At 32.8% G+C, this 22116-nt stretch overlaps 1 protein-coding gene across 1 annotated transcript; it reads right to left on the bottom strand.

The window, feature by feature from the left end:
• Positions 1 to 1435: 1435 nt before the first annotated feature.
• Positions 1436 to 4153, bottom strand: LOC110708216 (NAC domain-containing protein 37-like). The gene is made up of 3 exons (XM_021886306.1): positions 3656 to 4153; positions 3080 to 3351; positions 1436 to 2714 (listed from the first exon to the last, which is right to left on the bottom strand). Exons 1-3 carry the CDS (start codon positions 3816 to 3818, stop codon positions 2043 to 2045), a joined length of 1107 nt encoding a protein of 368 aa, XP_021741998.1. The 5' UTR covers positions 3819 to 4153; the 3' UTR covers positions 1436 to 2042.
• Between the last annotated feature and the right edge of the window lie 17963 nt (positions 4154 to 22116).

Below are 22116 nucleotides of genomic sequence, written 5' to 3'. Positions count from 1 at the left end.
TTTTTTTGGTGGTTGGAGGTGGTGATACGCCGTGCCGGTGGTGGCGCGGTTAAATTCAGAATTAAATCCATCGGAAATTCCGTCGGAATAGTGTTTCCGACAGAATTTTCGTCGGAAAAGTTCATTTTTCCTACAAATGCTTTTCCGACAATCGCTTCCGACGGAAACCCTATTTCCGACGGATTTCAGGGTGTTTAATTCCGTCGGAATTTAGCCTATTTCTAGTAGTGACCCATACAAGTAACCCCAGTCCCCAGAATACAAGTAACACCTGCAAGTAACCCCCCCCCCCGACAAAACCAGTAACACCCTACAAGTAACCCTTGCCGCACCATGTGGCCAACCACATACAAAAATTTGTATTTTTTAATGCATCACTTCTATATTTGATATTTGGTAAATTTATACGATATTTTATTATTTCTCTCTGTTACTTTGAACCTCACTCAAATTATTTTATTGTAACTTTAAGAAGAAATATAATAGAAAATTAGTAAAAATAATTTCAATTCAGCAAAAAAAACAATTCAAATATTAATATTAATATTAATATTAATATTTTAAATTAATTAAAATTAATATTAGTTCAATACAAATAATTTAAGTTCTGTAAAAATAATTTCAATTCAATAAAAATAATTTAAGTTCTACAAAAATAATTTTAGTTCAGCAAAATTAAGGAGAAGTGAACTGGACCTTAGTAGAGTAATAATAATAGTGAGTTTAGTGGATTAATATTAGACATAAAATCATGAGAACTAGGAGCTGATATGAATTGTCCATCATGTTTCATCGAATGGTCTGCACTTTACCTGTCTCTTTAATGACATTTTTGTAACTACACATCTTTTCATTCTTTTTTTCCAGCTTAGAGCACCCACAATTATTAGAACTTACTTAAACTTTTATATATATATATATATATATATATATATATATATATATATATATATATATATATATATTCAAAAAGTAAATGAAATTGTTTGAAAAGTGAATAAGAATATTTACAATGGCTAACAACATCTCCTTGTATCTTTGGGTTGCCACATTCTATTCTTAAACCTCCACAATAGCAAGCTACCACTTTGTTTGGATAGGAAGAAATGGAAGGAAAAGAAGAGAACAGAAATGGAGGGGGACAAAATCTCTTGTACGTTTGGGTAAAAGATTAGGGGAAGGAAGGGGAAAGAGAGGGAGGGATCCATTTTTCCTTTCTCTATAATAACCATAATCTCTCCAAAATTGAAGAGATTTGGAGGGAAAATGGAGCTCACCTCCCCCTCCCTTTCTTTTCCCTTCCCTTCCTCCATTTTCCCTCCCCTTCTTTTCCTTCTTTGCTATCCAAACAAAGAGTACAACCTTTTTCATTCAATTAAAAAAATAAAATAAATAAACAATAAATTTTTTTTTAATTAAATTAAAGTGGCTTTGGGTATAGTGAAACTACATAGTTTTGTAGAGCTATGTAGTTTCATCAAAACTACAAACCTTGTAGCTCCACATTAGCTAGCTAGTAGCTCTAACTATTTAGAAATTGCAAGCAAGGACCTTTTAATGGCCAAAATATATATATACAGTCCATGCTTGGCTTAGGCCTCCCATTTGGGGAAGAGGGTTGTTGTATTATACCGAGTACTAGCTTCTTCGTATGAAAAAGACAAGCATGCCAAACATAAACCACATTTGTGCCCAGCACGCTAGACAATCCATGGGCCCCGTTTTTACGATCCAACAATTTTCCTTTTCCTTTTTCTAAGAGAGAAGTTTTGAGTTTCCAGCTCCCTAGCCTTCTATTCAATTTTACTGTGAAAAAATGATAGAAATAACTTATACAGTTATACGGATATAAGTACTCCGTAATAATCAATATAACCTATATGCTATATATTTACGTATCATGTATGCATAATTAGTGAATTTTACAATAAGAATTCGTATTACATCCGTATACATACATTTTTAGGTGCATTATCTGGCCACCACACATATAGAATAGCATAAAATAAAAGATATGGATGTAAAGTATTTCTATTTTGCTATTAGTTGATATCCTGATTCAATTTGTCGAATATGCATATGCCAATATTATCACTATCAGCAGAGCTTGAAGTACTTATGAAACCACTTATCAACTTGCCTGCATCAATGACCTCCTCTTCTCTCTCATCACCTCCATGCAAAAGCAACAATGCCTCTAAATCAGAGGTATGGCTAAAGCTCGAAAGATGGCGATTAAGAGATTGATCGTGGTCGTCGAGTGTTTTTGGATCTTGACTTAGTTGTGAAGCCACGAACTGGTCCAATTCTCTCCAATCTGTCACCTTGGACGCCTTATTCATATTATTAATCTCCCCAATAGTGGTAGTAGTAGAGTTGCTACTATTGTTGTTGTTTTGAGAGACAATAGAGATGGTTCGCTTAGTAGACAAGGGGCTTTCAAGTTGAGGGAGTTGTAGGAAAGTATCAGTAATAAGTGAGTAGTTAGCCGCCAATAATGCTTCAGATTCGATTTCTTGCTTGCATAGCAATTTCTTTGGGAAGAAGCTGTTTCTGTTTGTATGATTATAATTATTATTATGGATTATTATCGGATCCATCACACCACTTGCAGATTCACTGTCATAAACATAGCTCGATTCCCATCCCTCCATGTTCTTCGGTTGCATGCTTGCTTTCTTCCTGAATGCTCGACATACTACCCAGCCTTCTTCCTATATGAGTCAAACGGGAATAACTGTTAGTGGGATAATATACTTTAGGAAACATGATTCACTTTTTGTCATTTTTTGTCTTTGGATGTCTCTTCACTTCGCTTTTTAGATGCTTTTATTTGCTTTCAACTGCTTGTATAAGCTTCTTAAATGTGCGCTCAAGTCATGAGAAAGAGTAAATGATGGTGATAAGATGAATAAGTCAATGGTCGGAATCCGGAAAGGGGTGGGAGTTGACAAAAAATAAAAAAAATTATAAGATGGATTTCAACAAAATTTGGTTGTTATAAGATGATTTTCAACAAATTTTCCTAAAAATATAAAAATAAAAATAAAATTGGAGGGAATCTATAAGTTATATTTGCCTGAGGAAGTCCACTCTCGTCAGATTCGAGTCGATATTCATGCATGATCCAATCTGTTTTTTGGCCATTGGGAGCCCTTCCTTTGTAAAATACTAGGGTTTTTCTCATACCTATGAGCTTGCTCTTATCGTACACGGCTTTGTCTCTTCCTGTGGCCTTCCAAAACCCTGCCATGGTGGCTCGATTCGTCCTTGTTCCTGTTGGATACTTTTTATCCTTATGGCTGAAGAAGTACCACTCGTTCTGTTCCTCATATCCGATCCGACATCTATCTGCACTCCCATTACACATGAATTATATCATAAGTTTTTATTTTATTTTTTAGATAGGCGAATTGTACCAAACTACCAATTTATTATTCGTGCGTACATTATTGTGTATTTTCATTCGGTAGTGACCATGAACCATCTGCTCTACTTGATCCGATCTTGATTGAAAAATATCATTTAGGTTTGGAGTTTATCTACATATACTTTATAGTTCGTACAAAAAAGATATTGCTTGTATTTCTGTAAACAGTAAATCTTACAAAGGATGGGGAATGAAATTAGAAGGAAGAAAATGAATGAAATTTACCTTGGAGATCCCAAGGCTCAATCCTGTATAAATCGATGTCTCGGATGACATCTAGATCGATCTTTTGAGAGGCGACCTTCTTCTTGAGATAATAACCCACAAGTTCTTCATCAGTTGGATGGAATCGAAATCCAGGCGGAACACATGATTCCAAGGTATCCATTATGTTTAAGAGTAAGCTAGCTAGCTTAGCCAAGAGTATAAGAAAATTGAGCTTTAATGAAACAACTTTAGAACTTCAACTCTGCACAAATTTTCAAAACCAACACATTTAACATACGTTTGAGAAGTTGAGAGTGAAAAGACATAAATGAATGAAGTCTAGAAGGGGAGGAATGATATAATGAACACTACTAATGAAACGGGTGACAAGTGTATGTTTTCAGGGTTTAATCATCATCTCATTTGGTGGTAAGCATTTTTCCTTCGAGTAGTATAAGGGTAACTTTTAGCTAAAATTAGGGTAACTTTTAGCTAAAATTAGGGTAGCTTTTTGCCTTTTTTAGATAACTTTAAACATAATACAATTTTTATATAAATATACAACAAGAAAAGTCTTATAAAGGTAATTTAATTACATTCAATCACTAATAATTGATTTTTAGTCATTTAAAATGTAATTCTTTACTAATAAAGCGTAGATATTTTTTATTTGTATAGGGTTATTTTTATGCATATTGGGATACTTTTATTTATTTCAGGAGTAACTTTTAATCACTTTAGGCTATTTTTATACTGAATGCACAATAATTATTGTACACCCGTTTTTTTTTTTTTTTGTAAGTTTGTGTTTTCCCTCACTGGCTTCACCTCATATGTTAAAAGTTTCCTTTATATACTACCTTCACCTCATATGTTTTTTCTTTTTAATTTGATTATGACCTTGTTACACTTTTATCTCCTTACCTTACAAAATGGTCTACTTTTTTTCCCACCTACTTACTTTCGCCCATTTGTAGGTGTTCCCTCACTTTGACATGTACTCTCTCCTCTTTTTTCTAATTTGTGAGCAAATAGTTACGTAAATTTTATTAAGGAAATTCTGATAACTACCACCAATTATTGTTGTTAAAATTGAAAATACCACCTCAAATTAAAATCCTAATTTGTCGAATTTAGCAAAACCCCCAAATTGGTTACCTAAACCCTAATTAAACTAACACAAATATTTAATAACATCTGGTTTACACTAAATTAGTGTAAATCGGGCTGAAACACCTACCGCCAAACCACCAATCCTGTCGCCACTCCCTTAGCTTCTCCCAAGAATCCGGCATCCCCCTCCGATTTCGAACTTGCTGACCACCCCAATCCCCCGATTCCAGCGCCGCTGACCTCCCCCCATCCCCCGATTAGTCGAGTTTGAAGTCCGGGATTACAACAACTCCAAATACCTCGGCCCCAATTGCACATATACCTTATTGTGGGTATCTATCATTTCACCTCATCTACTTTGATGGTGGCAAACATGGCGGAGGTGGCGATGACTATGGCGGCAGAGGTGACGATGATGACATCGTTGAAGGGAAAAATATGAGGACTTGTAGTTGGTAACGGAGAGGGAGAAGGGGGTTGAGGGTTTGATGGAGGAGAGAGAATTTGAAGGTTTGTTAATGGTGGAAATGTTTAGTTTTGAGGAGAGATAGAGATACGGGATGAAAGTAGAGCCATTGGGTTAATTTTTGCATTTTGTGTTTATTTTTTTTATTTTGATACTCTGTTTTTGTGAAAAAAAAAGGGTCACTTTTGTGAAAAAAATGGGTCACTTTGTGAAAAAAATGGGTCACTTTTGTGAATATATGGGTCACTTTTGTAATAAAAAGGGTCACTTTTGTAAAGAAAAAGGGTCACTTTTCGCAAAAATGTTCGATGTACAATAAAATTATGGTAAACCGGGGGCATGCAAAAAGAGTTGTTAAACTAATCAACTTAGTTCGTTGTAAGTTAGATTGTAGAAATTATAACTTAATTTGCGAAATTTGCGTAATTGAAACAAATTTTGAGAGATGAAATTGAAAGAAGGGAGTAGAAGAATAGGGAAAATCAAGGGAAGAGAGAGGGAATGAAAGTGTGGGTCCCATGATGACGTCATGTGTCAAAGGGGTGGAATTTTAAAAACTTTGGGAAAAAAACTAGATGGTAAGATTAAAATAAAAAAACTTAAAGTGGTATTTTCAATTTTAGCAACAATAGTTGGTGATAATTATCAAAATTTCTTTTTATTAATATATGAAGGATTTTTTGCAGCAAAACAAAAAACCACAAGTGAAGGTGTTGTTCTCATTACACAATTACACTTAGTTTGTTTATATATACATCAATACATGTACGTAATACAACTATACAAGTAAATGAAGTACTAGTAGTAACTAGTAGTACGGTGCCAAAAAAAATAAAATAAATTGGTGTCTCGTTGAGTAATTCCCTACAATTTCTAGGTATCCGCCTATCCCTAGGGACCCTAGATACAATGTAAAGTACTGAGAAATAATAAGGTCGGAAAGAGAAAAATTCATTACTAGGTGCTAAGTGTAATTTACTTATTATTATCGGTGTTTAAAAGATAAGTTTTTTTTAAAAAAAAGGAAAACGGAATGATGATCGATGAAGGAGGGAAGTGTAATTAATTAAGTTGTACCTGCTATGAAGCGAGGGAGAGGAGGATAACGGGACAGGCGGCAAAGAGGTTTTGTGCTAATCATGCTGTCTTGTGTAGGAGGAATGCTTGGAATGATGCATCAAAACAAACTCCGTTTTCATTACATTTTTCTATACAATATTTAATTCATAGACATATATTGCTTAGTCTAATACTTCCTCCGTTTTTTTAATACTTGCTCCATTTCTTCATGCGCGGAGTTTTAGCAGTAATTGGAGAAAGTAATAAAATATAGAGGTAGTGGAGTTGGTAGAACAATAAAAAATTGTTAAAAACAAAAATAGTGGAGAAAATTAGAGAAGGGAGAATACGAAGCTAATAAAACATTATTTATGTTGGGTCAAAGAAATAAATTAAATATTGTAAAAACTTTCCAAATAAGAAAATGAAGCAAGTATTTAAAAATGGCCGGAAAAAAAAGTGGAGCAAGTATTTAAAAACAACGGAGAGAGTATTTTATATAGAGTATGTCATAATATAAGGCGCTCTAGTTAGTCTCATATTTTATATACTACGTATTACTATAGTATTATAGATTTATTGTAATAGGTACACTAGCTACTTTTTATAAAATTAGGGTCTATTCTCTTACGTTGAAATTGAGTTCAGTTTAGTTAGTTCAGTTAAGTTTAGCTCAATTCAGTTCAGTTCAATTCAGTTCAGTTTAGCTCAACTCAGTTCAGTTCAGTTCAGCTCAGCTCCTAATTTCCTTCTATAAAATATTCAGTTCAGTTCAGCTCAGCTCCTAATTTCCTTCTATAAAATATTCAGTTCAGTTCAGTTCAGTTCAGTTCAGTTCAGCTCAATTCAATTCAGTTCAGTTCAGTTCAGTTCAGCTGAGTTCAGTGAGAACAGGCCCTTAGTGCATGTCACGTAGTATTTGATTAATTTGAGAGAATGAGGAGTAGCTAGGTGCCTAGGCAAGTAGGCAGTACGTTCAGATAAAAGAATGAAACTATGAATAGAATATGATTCCTATCATGTCATGGAGTTATAATAATATGTACTTCCTCTGTTTTTTTTACTTGACCCGCTTTGACTTTTACACTATTCACCACCCCTCCTTTGACCGTGTTTTGTGAATAATATGTAAGGAAAAACATATTTATGTTGGATTATTTTGAATTCATCTCATTAAGTACTATCATAATATATAACTTTTATATTTTTTAATTGTGGAGAATTAAAGTTATTGACCGTTAAAGTTTTGCATTGGCAAGCGTGATAAAAGAAACAGGTCAAGTAAAAAAGAATGGAGGAAGTACAATATACCTTCCGGGTTATGGTTTCTCTCTGCTGGTTCATTTAGAAACACGGTATGTACATTGATGAAGTCATGAAGCTAAGATTGAATAGTAATCCAAGGTTTGAGGCTGATCGACTGAGAGATAAGAGGGAGTAGAGAGAGTGTGTCGATCTATCTGTGTATTTTGTTTTAGAGACAAAAATTAAAAAATAGAGAAAGAAAGGTAAAATAAAGAAGAGAGACTGCGACCGGAAAGGACCGGTTATTATGCGCATGGTTTCATGCTTGTCCGTAGCTTTTTGTAGCTGACGTAGCCTTCTTTTTTCCTCCAATATCACTCCATAATCACCCAAGAAGGCTGTCAATTTGGATAAACGGTTTGGTTTCAGGTTGGGTTTATCAAGTCAAGTTAACAAATAATGGGTAGGAACAGGTTGGGTCATCAAATCATGTCAAGTCTTAAACAATTGGGTTGATCGAGTAACAAATTAGAACGAGTCGAGTGTAATCATGTCAAGTCTTAAACAATTGGGTTGATCAAGAAACAAATTTGAACGAGCCGAGTGTAATTGGTCAGGTGACTCGGGTCATAAACACGCTAGGTTAATTGTATAACAAGTTAGAATTAGTTGGGTCCTAAACTCATGATTAAAGCCCTGTTCACTTCACCTTATAAAAATAATATTAAGTAAAAATAACTTCAGTTCAGTTATCCCTCACTCTCATTAAATATCTTCTTAAAATTTACTGATTTTTTACTGAACTGAAATTATTTTTACTTAACTGAAATTAATTTTATTGAAATAAAATTATTTTTACTAATTTTTTTTTTCTTAAGGTGAAGTGTACAAGGCCTAAATAAATCCCATCATTTAGATAATGGTTATTGTATTGTATTGAATTTCTTTCGTTTGTTCTTTTGGCAATCCAGATGGAGAATCTGGATTTTCATAATCTCCGTAATTATCTAAAGGGCTACATGAGTATTTTTACCCAAACGACTATGCATTTGTGGATTTCAAGCCAAATTAATATTTACTCACAAATTGTATTGCTTCATTTATTTATTTTTTTTGTACTAAGGTGACCACTACTAGAATTCGGTCAAATTATCAACCATCATTAAAACGGTCGCAAAAATTGAAAATGGCGACCAGTTTAACGCGGTCGCAGATTTGCGACCGTTTTTAGGATATTAAACGGTCGTAAAGGTATTTAAACATTTTGTATAGATGAAATACATTTAGAATATAATTCAAAATTAAATTAAATCGTTTGCAATTTGCGACCGTTTATTAAAATAGTCGTATCTTTGCGACGGCTAAAGCTGTCGCAAGGGTTTTTTATTTTTTTTGTGGAAAAATTACAGGTATGAAGGGGTGCACCCTAACCCTAATTTCTTCAAACGCCGCTCCCCCTCCTTTTTCCTTTCTCTCTCTTCTCACGTTCTCCTTCTCTCTCTTTCTCTTTCCTCTTCCTCGATCTGTCCTCTTCTCTTCCACTACAAAAAAAAATCAATATAGCATCAACTAAAATTTGTTGCTATTCACCAAAAATCCGTTGCCAACTCTATTTAGCAACGGGTTGGAAACAAAAATTTGTTGTTGCTAAAAGGTTTGTTGCCATGGGATTTTGGAAACCAGTTGCAAAGAAATTTTGTTGCAATATTGCATCAATTTAAATATAGTTTCCATGATTGTTGCTGTTTTTGGTGCATTCGTTGCCAACTTTGGCAACAGATTACCATTGGTTGTTGCTAAAATTAGCAACAAATTATTAATGTTAGTTCCTAAAATAGCAACAAATTATTAATGTTGGTTCCTAAAAATAGCAACAAATTATTAAAGTTGGTTCATAAAAATAGCTACAAATCATTAATATTGGTTGCTATCAACACTACGTGACAAAAACCCAATCCCTATTAGCAATTCGGTTCAACCCGATCTCGGCCTTTACCAATCTGAAATCTCACTCAGGTTAGGTCAACTCGGCTCGACTTTGCATATAAGGCTCTTTGAATCCCCAGTCTCAAGAATCGCATTTGGTAGGAGTCGAACTTGCGACCTCAAAGTCAAATGGTGAATCTCTTACCAACTATACCAAGTACTATTTGTTTACTTCTATGCATATAATTTATAATAAGTGAACAAAATATTAGAGACTAAATTGAAAAATTTGTCTCCAAATTAGGGACAAAATAAAAAAAACCGTCTCTAAATTAGAGATGAAATTGAAATCCGTCTCTATTTGATGTCATTTTAGCAACAAATAATTTTATACATTACAGTAAAAAGTGGCTTACGTATAAATTAACAACAATATGTAACACAACTCGTTTCCAATGGCAACAAACAAAATAATGCGTTATCAATTAGCAACAATAATTTAGAAGACTTGTTTCTAATGGAAACAATTCAAAAATTCATTGTATTTGTTTGTTTCTAAATCAATACGAATAAAATATTTGTTGTCATAGTTTGTTACTATTTGGCAACAAGAGAAAAATATGATGCCGTCTAATAACAACTAGTAAGACAATTTGTTTTAAAAAACAACAAATCAAAAATATGTAGCCATTGTTTATTAAAAACTAAAGCATAAAATGTCGCTTTTAATTAGGCAATGAAAAAATTTAGATTCATTGCTATTTAGCAACATTTTAAAAATCTGTTGCCAAACTTAGTTGCTAAAAAGCTTTTATTTTTGTAGTGTTCCTTTCCTCTTCCCTGATATGTCCTCTTTTCTTTCTCTTTCCTCTTCTCCTTATCTTTACTCTTCTCCTTTTCTTGCAACTTCTCCATCAATTTCGGCAATTTCGATGCTTAAGTGGTGGTGTTAAACAAGTTAATGGTTTTTAAGGTCAATTTCGACCATAAAAAGTGTAGATCTACACTTTTCATGGTCAAATTTGGCATTATTAAACCAAATTCGAGGTGCCATTCGAAGTTAACTCGGGGTTTGAAGTATGTTTTGTGTTTATACTTCTTTTTGTTAGAATTTTTGTTTGGTTTGGGTTTGATTTTATGTTTGAATTTTGGTTGGTTTTTTGTTCGAATTTCCTTATTCGATTGTTGATTTTTTATTTTGGTTGAGTTATGTGGGTTTTGTTTGATTTATGTGGTTTGTTTGATTTCTATGGGTTTTGTGGGTTTTATTATTTTCTGGTTTGAATTTCCTTGTTTGAATATTTTTTTTGATTAATTTCTGTGGGTTTGACTTTTCTTGTTTGAATTTCCTTGTTCGAATTCTAATTCTGGTATTTTTTATTTTTTTTTTTGCTTGATTTTTATGGGTTTGATTTTCTGGATTTAATTTCCTTGTTCGAATTTTTTATTTAGTTTATTTCTGTGGGTTTTGTTTGATTTTCAATTTGCTATTGTTTGATTTTTTTTTATTTGTTTTTGTAGTTGTTATCGATTTTGTTTAATTGTTGATGAGATTCGTTATTTCCAATTTTTTATTTTTCTGCTGGGTGAGATTTATGGGGTGACTGTTGGAGTTACGGGAGTGGCTGGGTGAGATTCATGGAGTGGGATAGTATTTTCAAGGTGGTTGGGTGGTGTATTCTGGGTGGCTGGTGGTATTTTAGGGTAGGCATTGGTGGTGGGGTTGGTTGTGAAGTACAGGTTGTGGGTGCGATTTTATTTTATTTATTTTTTTACAATTTTAGCGCCTGATTATGACGGTCGCTAATTTGAAGATTTGTGACCGCTGATTTGTACAAAAGGAGCTAAAATATAGCTTTATAAGTTTAATTACTGTAATACATATCTACATTATCAAACCATTTTATTTCCAAAATAATTAATAAACAATTAAAGTTTTGTTCATAAAAAAATAACAATTAAATTTTTTGCTAAGTGTTACGCCACGTAGGCGACAAATTGATATTATTGTGATTAAATTAGATGCCACATTAGATTAGGTTGTGATTAAAGGTTTGTTCATAATATTAACAAGATCTAGGCATGATACTAACATGATTAATAACAAATCCTAGCATGTCACTAAAAATAAAAATCAAAGTTTTATGCTAAACATGATACTAGAAAGCAATAAAAGCATTCTAACATGCATGATATTGGGAATTAAAATAATACTCTAAACATGATTTCTATATCAAAAGATAATTAAGTAAAAAAATTACTTACTTTGAAGCCTCGTATATCTTTCTATTAAAAGAATACACACGTTAGTAATTTCAATAAAAATTAAATCAAACAAATAAATAATATTAATTAAAAATAGATTTCGGACCAAACCCTTAGAACTATGAACCTTTCACGTCGAGGTCTAAGGCAACTTTGAGCTTGTCTAGATGTATTAGTGACTCGCAAAAGATGTATGGTGTGTGTTTAGGGAAAGGTTTAGAAAAATCAAGAGAGAGAAAGAATAAAATTTAGCTTAATTAGAGAAAGAAACAGATGATGATTGTTGGTGAATAAAAACGGAGAAAATCTTCCCTGTCTGGTTACTGCGGTTGCCTGAAATAAATAAAAAAAAAAAAAAAAAAAAAAAAAAACCACCACCTTCTCGCCAGCAAGGGAAGGTGGTGGATCATCATAGAGGGGGGGTGTGGCGGGTCGCGGGAGGATAAAGGGTGATGAAGTAGTAAGGATATGGTTGTCCATTTACAACAAATGTTGGCGGTGATCATTTGTGTTGGAGATGTATAGCAATCCACTATTTTTATCTCAGAAAGCGCACATAAATATGAGAAGAATAAAGCAAAGGTCTATCTAGGGCGGGTTTAATCTCTTTTAGGTTAGATTCGTATCATCATCCATGAATATTCAGTCATGATTTAGGACCACACTCGTGGACGGTTTACAAGTTCCTAAAACTTGTTGGCGACTCTTTTGCTCTAGCTTCTTTCTTTTTGGATGCCACCATATTGAAATGCATGACCACGGTGGTACTCAAAGTTGATGTTTGAAATTTTCCCTATAATACCAAATTTAATTTATTTAATATTTTTTTTACATAAATATAATTAGAAGTATTAACTTCTCAATGTTTACTTTAACAATACCAAAGTATTAATGTAATTAGAAGTATTACAAACATGCAAGATCAAATCATGAACATGAAAAAAAAATAAAAAATTGTGTTGTTATTTGTACTTTTTTGTAAAAAATATATATATATGGAATCTTGCTAACAAACGCTCTCAGGGCGTTAGATTAGCGTTTAAAATATTACCTAAAGTGGTATTAGTTGAGAATGCATGACAAAATCTGGGTCTATTGGTGTAATTAATGTACATTTTAATTTTATATTTCTAGTTTTTTGTATCTTATCCAACGCCTTCATGGTATTCGTTATGTTTTTGACTTTTTCCTTTTTTAAATACAAAAAATATAAACAAACACAAATGTTCAAAAACATCTGATGTACAATAACGATATTGTAAACAGTAGTCTCTCTCTCCTCACTATTTTTCACCCACTACGGAAGCCACCACCGTCGCCACCATAGCCGTGAGCTTGAGCCTCGTTAACAGTGATCTGACGGTGGTTGAGTGTTTAGCCGTTTGTTCCTTCGATCGCAGCATCAAGCTCTTCTTTGCTTCCGAATGTAACGAAGCCAAATCCTCTAGATCGTTTTCGGATTTCATCATAAAAACAACATATCAACTAAAGCAATAGTAACAGATCAAAGTAGTAGCAGAAAATTTCGAATCAAAGGAACAGAATATCAGCTTAATGAGAAACAAAGAGTTTGCCGCTGATAACCACACTACATTGTCATTTGTGAGCTTACTTAATTAATGATCCAAAAATTGGTGATGAAGACAAGGAATTACTGAAAAAGTTTTTGGAAAATTGAGCAAATGATTGGAACATTTGATATTACTTCCTTTGGGCTTACTTTTACTTGAATGGTGCTCATGGAAGTAGATGTGGATTGATATTCTTTTTTTTTTTTTTAATTCAAATTGATACTCTGTTTTGCATATGTAGCTTAATTAATTTTATGAAATAAAAGGGTAACTTTTGTGAAAAAAAGGTCACTTTTGTGGAAAAAAAAAGGGATTACTTTTGTGAAATAAAAGGGTCACTATTGTGAAAAAAAGGGTGACTTTTGAGGAAAAAAAAAGGGGTCACTTTTGTAAAAAAAAGAAAAGGGTCACTTTTGTAAGAAAAAGTGTCACTTTATACAAAGTGTTCGATGTACAATAAAATTATTGTAAAATGGGGGCATGCAAAAGTTTTTGATAAACAAAACTAGAGGTCTTCTACTTGTCTGAAATGGCCAAACGAGTCAACATTATCTACTACCCGTAGTGCTGTCAAATTTAAAACCGAAACCGTTTAACTGCTCGAAACCAACCGACCCAAATGAGAACCGAACCGATTAAAAATCGATTTTGTAAAACCGAAAACTGACCAAACCGTATTTTAGTAAAATCGAAACCGAACCGATCCGAATAATGTCAAAATGTATAAGAACCAAACCCGTTAACAAACTGAACCAGTTCTAAATCGAACTAAAATCAAACCGAACTGAAAAAGAACCGAACCGTTTCCAACTCGAAACCATTTTAACCGAGGTAAAAACCATTTACACCGAACCGTTAACAAACTGCAACCCGTTTGCACCAAACCGTTTATAAACCGAACCACTTACAAACCGAACCGTCTATAAATCAAACTGTAATTTCGATCTCACAATAACTCATCAAATCATGATTATGACACATCAATTAGATGATTGAATAAGAAGCATCTAATAATGTGATAGTAAAACAATAATAATTCATAAATACACTAAACTTTTATAATCTACGTTACTTTGTAATAACCTAGTAACATCAGTATGACTAAACTTGAAAATAACATGATATGTATTTTTAAAATCGATGAGAATTTGTATATAATATAATGCCTAATTCCTAAATATGAAGTGATGAAGTCTCGGCTTGATATAAAACTTGTTAACTAACAAAAGGTTAGTTAGCAAGTACTATGAAAATTTCAAACCAAAATCGTTTGACTGCCCGAATCCAAACGATCCAATTAAAAACTGACTCTTTGAAATAAAAAACCGTTCTGAACCATAATTTAGTAAACGTGAAATGGAACTGATTTGAATAACGTTAAATCGTATAAAAGGCGAACCCGTTAACAAACCAAACCAAAATTAAATTGAACAGAAAAAGAACCGAATCGTTTCTAACTCGAAACCGTTTCCAACCCGAAACTGTTTGAACCGGTATATAAAACCGTTTACACCGAACCGTTAACAAACCGCAACCCGGCTGTACCGAACCATTTACTTCCGGAACCGTTTACAACCCGAACCGAATTAAAACCGCTCAAGAATAAACCGAAATCGAATCGAACCGATAACTATTTAAACCGAACTGAAACCGACCCGCGATACATTTAAACCGATTTCAAACTGACCCAATTTAATACCGAACCGATTGCAAATCGAACCGAACCCAAACTGTCAAACCGTTTTGACAATGCTAACTACTCGATTTTGTTTCACATTAAATCAGATTTGACGATATTGAACTAGTAAATCGCCAAAGAATATTTTTGATATATCATCTAGCAAAACCTGATTCTTTCAAGATAAATCGGAAACCTTTAACAATTCATCTTGGGTGGACCCGGTCCACAATAAATTTATTGTGGACTCAAAGTCTCACGTGCCCAAACCACCAAATAGAAGACAGTAAAAAGTCTCCAGCCCAGCCCACTAACCCTTAAACCCATAAAACCCCAAACAATTCATCATCAGAGCTCGAAGTTTCTCCAATATCGTGATTTGGTTCCGTAAATGAAACATACAAAATAAATATGAGGATCATTATTATTAATGAAAGATGTGATATAATCACAACTGATATCTTATAATCATATTTATATTGATATAGTCACTTTTATATTGATATAATCACAATTGATATCTTATAATCATATTTATATTGATATAGTCACTTTTATATTGATATAATCACAATTGATATCTTATAATCATATTTATATTGATATAATCACAATTGAAATCTTATAATCATTTTTATATTGATATAATCTAATTTTTAATCATATTTATATTCATATAGTCACTTTTATATTGATATAATCACAATTGATATCTTATAATCATATTTATATTGATATAATCACAATTGATATCTTATAATTATATTAATATTTGGTCCGTTATTGTTTTCTTATATTTGCACGCATAAGCACACATTCTGCAATTTCTAAAGCTTTTCGACTAAAATCAATACACTAAAACTACGAACAACGAACTCATGAGAGAGGAAAACCAGTAGAATTAAGCTATTGTAAAAACTAAACCCTAAAAATCAAATCAAATACTAAAATACCTCTTAAAAATGAAATTTAAACACTAAAATTGAAAATCTAAAGTTAAATTAAACAGAATCGGACGATTTACACAAAAATTTAACTAATTAATCTAAAACCTAATTAAATACCTTTACAAGGCCGCCCAACTGATGATCGTAATCCTCTTCGTTTACTCCAATTTGATGATCGTCTAGCCTTCACCATTGTTGATTTTAATGAACTTCCTTCTCTCGCCTTCACCATTGTTGAAGTGTACAGAGAAGAACATCAAAGGAGGACAAAGAAAAAGAAGAAAGAAGAGAGAGAAAATGATATGTCAGGAGGAGAGAGGAAATTAAAGGAAGCTTCCCAAAAAAGAATATGTGATAGTCACGTGATGGAAGCTCAGTCCACCGTAATATTAATGTGGACCGGGTTTATATTAGTCTTATCTTAGTTTCTGAAAATGAACTCCACTTTTAATTTATTTATTTTTTATTTTTTTTATTTTTTTCTCTTCTCGCACATAAGGTGACATTAGATATATATCCAATATTGGTTTCAAAAAATAATTTTTATGGTTTTATTCCACTAAATTTTGTTAATAGGTACTTCCTCCGTTCCCTTTTATTTGTCACTCTTGTCATTTTGAATGCCTCTAAATATTTGTCAAAATTCATATTTTCATACTCCCTCCGTCTCCTTTTGATAGTCTCTTATGGGCAAATTTTAGTCCCAAAATGTTCACCCAATTTGCTTTTTCCAACAACCATTAATATTAATTTTTTTACCAAAATTCCCTCCAATTTGCAACAATACTTGCGCAAATTTAGATTTCCCATGTACTTTTATTACTTTCTCTCTCTACTTTTTTGCATACTCAATGACAATTTACTTTTTAAAAGGTTGTGTGTAGAACGACTCATGTGAGTTCAGTTTATAACCTTCAAACACACCACTTCCATTTTTTCTCTCCTCCATTTTTACAATCCTTCATTCAACACCATTTTATTTTCACATTTTCTCTCTCCTCCTCATTCAGATCCTTACCTCTTCTCTAATCGAAACCAAAGCATGAACAACAAATAAAAAAGAGCGATAATTTGCGACCGTAACTTCCTGCATCTGTCGTCGACCGCAACTTCATGCATTTGCTGCCGACCATAATCTGCCGCCGACCGCAACTTCCTGCATCTGCCACCAAATCCTCTACGTATTAACTCGAAGAAGCTCCTGCCAGAAATTCGAAAATGGCGCAAAACATAGAGCTCAGAAATGGAGAAATTGAGAAAGAATATGAGAAAATCTGACTTTGTGAAAAAAATCGAGGGTAAAGATAATGGTGTCTAATGTAATACTCTGTAAAGATTTCCAACAATAGTTTATATGCCTGACCTGATCAATATTATCTAATTTCTAATACTTACTATTTAATACCTGACTAATATTATCTAATTTCTGACACTTATTATCTAATTTCTGATACTTATTATCTAAAATCTGACCAATATTATCTAATTTCTGATACTTATTATCTAAAACCTGACCAATATTATCTAATTTCTGCCAGTTATTATCTAATTTCTGATACTTATTATCTAATATCTGACCATTATTATCTAATTTTTAACAGTTAATTTTTTTTTTGTATGATTGGACTCATGTGAGTCCGTTCTACACAATAATTTTCCTTTACTTTTTCAATGTACTTTAACTATTCTTATTTGTGTTTATTAATTCCCGTGAAAAATGCCCATAAGGGACTATCAAAAGGGGACGGAGGGAGTAATTATTAAGATACATAAAAAAAATAAAAAATAAAAAAAAACTTTTATGCCCTTATTTTTTTGTCCTTATTAAGACCTCTTCCTATTTTACCCTAACATTTGCATAAAAATGTGTCAACTTTTGACTTAATGTTTTACACTCTTGAATCTCTCAATTTATCTTTAGCACATGCATTTATTACTTTTTTTTTTTTATTTGAAAATGTCTATTTCCCATACACTTTTATTACTTTATTGGTTGGGAATACTTTAATTACTTCACATACTTCACCTTAATTCCCGTGATTTTCCTTTACAAGTGAGAAACAAAAAGAGACTGAGGGAGTTTAAGGCATGTGTTGTGCTACTATCTTGCCTCTAATATATAGTTTATGTCAAAATTAACCTTTTTGGATTAGACCAATATCTAACCTTGGAGACCTAATTCAATGACAGTACATATCTTGATATCTACGGACTACGATTAATATGGAAACCATTAATTATATGAAATACTCTTTGTGCTTTGCACCATCTAATTTAAAGACATATTTTCAAATAAAAATATATCCAATATTAAACCCATTAGAATTACAATATAAAATTTGGTATTCCAAATGTAGACCTTCAAACCAACAGGTGATTAATTCTTTTATTTATGGTGTATAAAAGAAGAAAAAAAAGGGAAAAAAAAAGTGAATCGCTAAATACAGCCAGCGTTTTTTATCAACACCGCCAACAAAAGTGATTAAAGGACAAAATTCCCCTTACTCATCCTCACATAACTTTCTCTCTCCTAAGGGACAAACCCAACCTTCAACCACCACATAAGCCATCACCACCCATGCCACTAGCCACGCAATTACAAATGGAGTACTTTTTTTTATCAACAAACAAACACTAATAATAAAATCATAATAACAACTAATCGAAGATCCTGTACTACACTGCTACTTTAACTCAAATGAATAATTTTAATTATAATTTAAAAAAAAAATCAAGCAGCATTTTTGTGATTTATTGTCGACCGGCGCCCAAAACCGGTCGAGCGTGGCCAACAATTGGCGCCAAAAACCGATTGGCCTGGGTAACCACCGGTTTTCAGGGCCGGTTATCGGCAGATTCAACCGGTTTTGAGCGCCGATAGTGAGCCCCGGAGGTTATATAAAAAAAAAAAAGATGAACTGGTTTTGATGACCACCGCAATACTAGCTCGTCATCTTCGACCAATCGACAGTAGTCATTGCTGCCCTTCCACCTCCAATGTGTACAACCTTCGCTGTCGTTCACCTCCGACGTACATCCACTGTTGTGGTGGTATGGTGGTTGGGAAATGGTGACGAGAGAGAAAGCACGGTGAGAGAAGTGGTGGTTGTGGCCTTGTGGGTGATGAGATAAAAAAAAAAAATAAAGAGGAAGAAAATTGGGTGGTGTAATAAGGGTATTGGTGTCCATTCATCTAAAATGTTGGCGGTGTTGATAAAAATTGTTGGCGGTGTTTAACACCTCCAAAAAAAAAAGGGTGGGGTGGGTTTGGTTTAGCGTAAGCAGCAAAAGAAGATCACGAAGGGGTCCCACACAGGATCTCAACGCTTTTAGGCAAGCTGATGTTGACATCTCTCCAAACTCTCTTGACATTTTTAACTCTTATTAATTGCTATTAATGGAGCTACAATCTTAATAACTACTTTAATGTTCTTTTTTAACTCTAGGTCTATATGGTTGATATATTGGAGGTTGGTGACCGGAGAAATCAATTAATTTACACTCTTTTTGGCGTTTTCTAAATCAATGAGTTTTAACAAAAACTCTTCAATTACACTCCTTCTATCGTGAGTCACAACCCCTCCCCTCACTAAAAATTCTTACACTCATTTTTCCTGCACATAGGGCATGTTCTAATTTACTGAATAGAACTAAACTGACCTAATTGAAACGGAACTGAACTGAATTGAGTTGAAATAAATAGTTTATGAGCGATAGAAATTAGGAACTGAACTAAACTGAAGTGAAATTAAGCTGAAGAGAACAAACCCATAGAGTTGGATACTATGAACACTTTATGTACAAATCCAAGAAGTTCTATCTTAAATCATATGACAATACGAGGATAGTTGCTTAATATTGTTTTAAAGGGTTTAACTCTCATATTTTATTATTCTGAGAAACTTACATGTCCACCGACCGTTGTAATATAGGTCTATTGCAAAGATTTTTTTGCTATATTGTAACGGTTTTTAGTGGCTGCATTTTTGCTCGATTTTGTTGTAGTGTTTTTTATCCTTTTTTTTTTTTACCAATCACGGTGCAGTAGTAACATGTGTCCAATAACCTGTTATAACAAGTTGGATGATAAGTTGAGACCAATAAAAACAAATGCCCTACAAAGTTCGGATTATTGAATAATAATCCAAGTTAATGGCATCTAAATGTGTCTCATTTTCTTTATTGTTGAAGTTTTTTTCGGTCATATTCTACAGTGGCTCTGCTTTTGTTTATATTTGTTTAACAAAAACTTTTGTATACATCCGGCTTACACTAATATTAGTGTACATCGAGCAGTATAAGGGTAACTTTTAGCTAATTTTATGGTAACTTTTTGTCTTTTTTTAAATATAATACAATTTTTATATAAATCAACAACAAGAAAAGTTTTATAAAGGTAATTTAATTACATTCAATCACTAATAATTGATTTTTAGTCATTTAAAATTTGATTCTTTACTAATAAAGTGTAGATAATTTTTATTTGAATTGGGTTACTTTAACTCATATTGAGGTAACTTTTATTCATTTCAAGGGTAACTTTTAATCACTTTAGGTTATCTTTATAATGGATGTACACATCCGATTTTCTTAAAAGTTTGTGTTTGCTTTATAGCTAACTCTTTTTTTTTTTGGTTGATGTTGTGGTCACTGGTGAGTGCCTGAGTGGTGTTATGATTGGTGGGAGGTTAAGAAGAAGCTTCATCTTCACCAAAAGGATGTATGGATGGACCATATCATCTTCTATCATCTTATTAATTATGTGCATTGGCCCCCTCCATCTCACCCCCGTGTTCAATTAAGACTTAACAAATGTTTACAATTATTTATAGCGCGTAGGAATTATGCCTTTAATTATTCAAAAAAAAAAAAAAATTTTTTTAAAAAAAAAAAAAAAAAAAACAATTACATAAGACCATAATATTAACACTATTTAGGTTTACTAGGGCAGCCAAAGCGCGCGTTGCGCGCAAAGTGGCCAGCTCTTTTGGCTTAATTTTTTTGGCTTGTGTTTGCACTTGACAAGGAGTTAATGGACTTATAGAGGAATATCTCTCTATTGCTTAGCCTTAATTTTTCTTGGCTTACGTTTGCACTTCACATGGATCAGAGTTAATCGTCCGCTACCGAAGGCTCTTGTCTTTTAAGTTGTAGAATATTCTCGGAAATGTGATACAACATGCTGCACCCTTATTTATTTAAGCAATGAAAAAACACAACGTGCTAACACTTTATATAGGAATTTATGAAATTAATATATCTTTTGCGCTCATTGACCTAATTGGAAACAAAAAGGTACATCATATAACAGTACATGATAGAGTGGCATTAATACATAATAGTATTCAAATACACATGATTTCACAATGCTAAAAAATGAACATATATTCAGATTATGAACTCGGACAAAATTCGTCTAATAATTTGGTTTTGCAGTAAATTATCCCCATGCAACCCATAATTACCTTGAATCTCTTCTTGCTTTCCTCCTCTTTTCACCATAGTCAATTTGGTTTAAACTTTCTAGTACATCTATTTTGGCACAATCATAAATTAATTTCATTAGTTTCAATGACCTTTAAACACAATTATGTGTAAGTCGTTAATTTCGACCTTCACAAAATGTAGAAAAACAAACTCGCACATAAAGTAACAACCTTTCGTTGTCTAGCTAGTGACTAATGTTGTCATGTAATAAAATCATACCCCCTTTAAATTAAATATAAAAAATTTCAAACTTTATTATTCTATTATTCTTCATTTAATTTCTAATCAATTGATGGGTCTTCAGGAAAATTACAAAATTACACTTGGCAATAAGGAGGTAAAAAAATATTTTGAGGGGTATAATAGTCCGTGGACTATTCATAAGAACAATCTCCCCCTTTTTATTAAGTAGGGATAGGAAAATTTTCTTTGTAAAACTTAAGTAAAGGGCGTGTTTGACTTTAACTTTTAGTGGTTTGACTAAATTAAAACAGCATTTAACAATAAATAAAATTAAGTATTTGACAATATAGTGGTAGGAGTGGTGTTTAATGGTGAAGATAATTTCATTAGTGGTACGAGTAGTGTTTAATCCATGTTTTAATAAATGTTACACTTTAGCCAAATATGCATGGTGAGACACAACTTTAACCATTAATTTATCTAATTATATGTTAGTACATAAAATTATAGGAAATTGATACTATAAAAGTATACATGCA

Source organism: Chenopodium quinoa, unplaced genomic scaffold (assembly GCF_001683475.1).
Source record: "Chenopodium quinoa cultivar QQ74 unplaced genomic scaffold, ASM168347v1, whole genome shotgun sequence".
Lineage (NCBI taxonomy): Eukaryota > Viridiplantae > Streptophyta > Magnoliopsida > Caryophyllales > Amaranthaceae > Chenopodium > Chenopodium quinoa.
The sequence above is the reverse complement of the archived record's forward strand: the minus strand, read 5'-3'. Positions and strand labels throughout refer to the sequence as shown.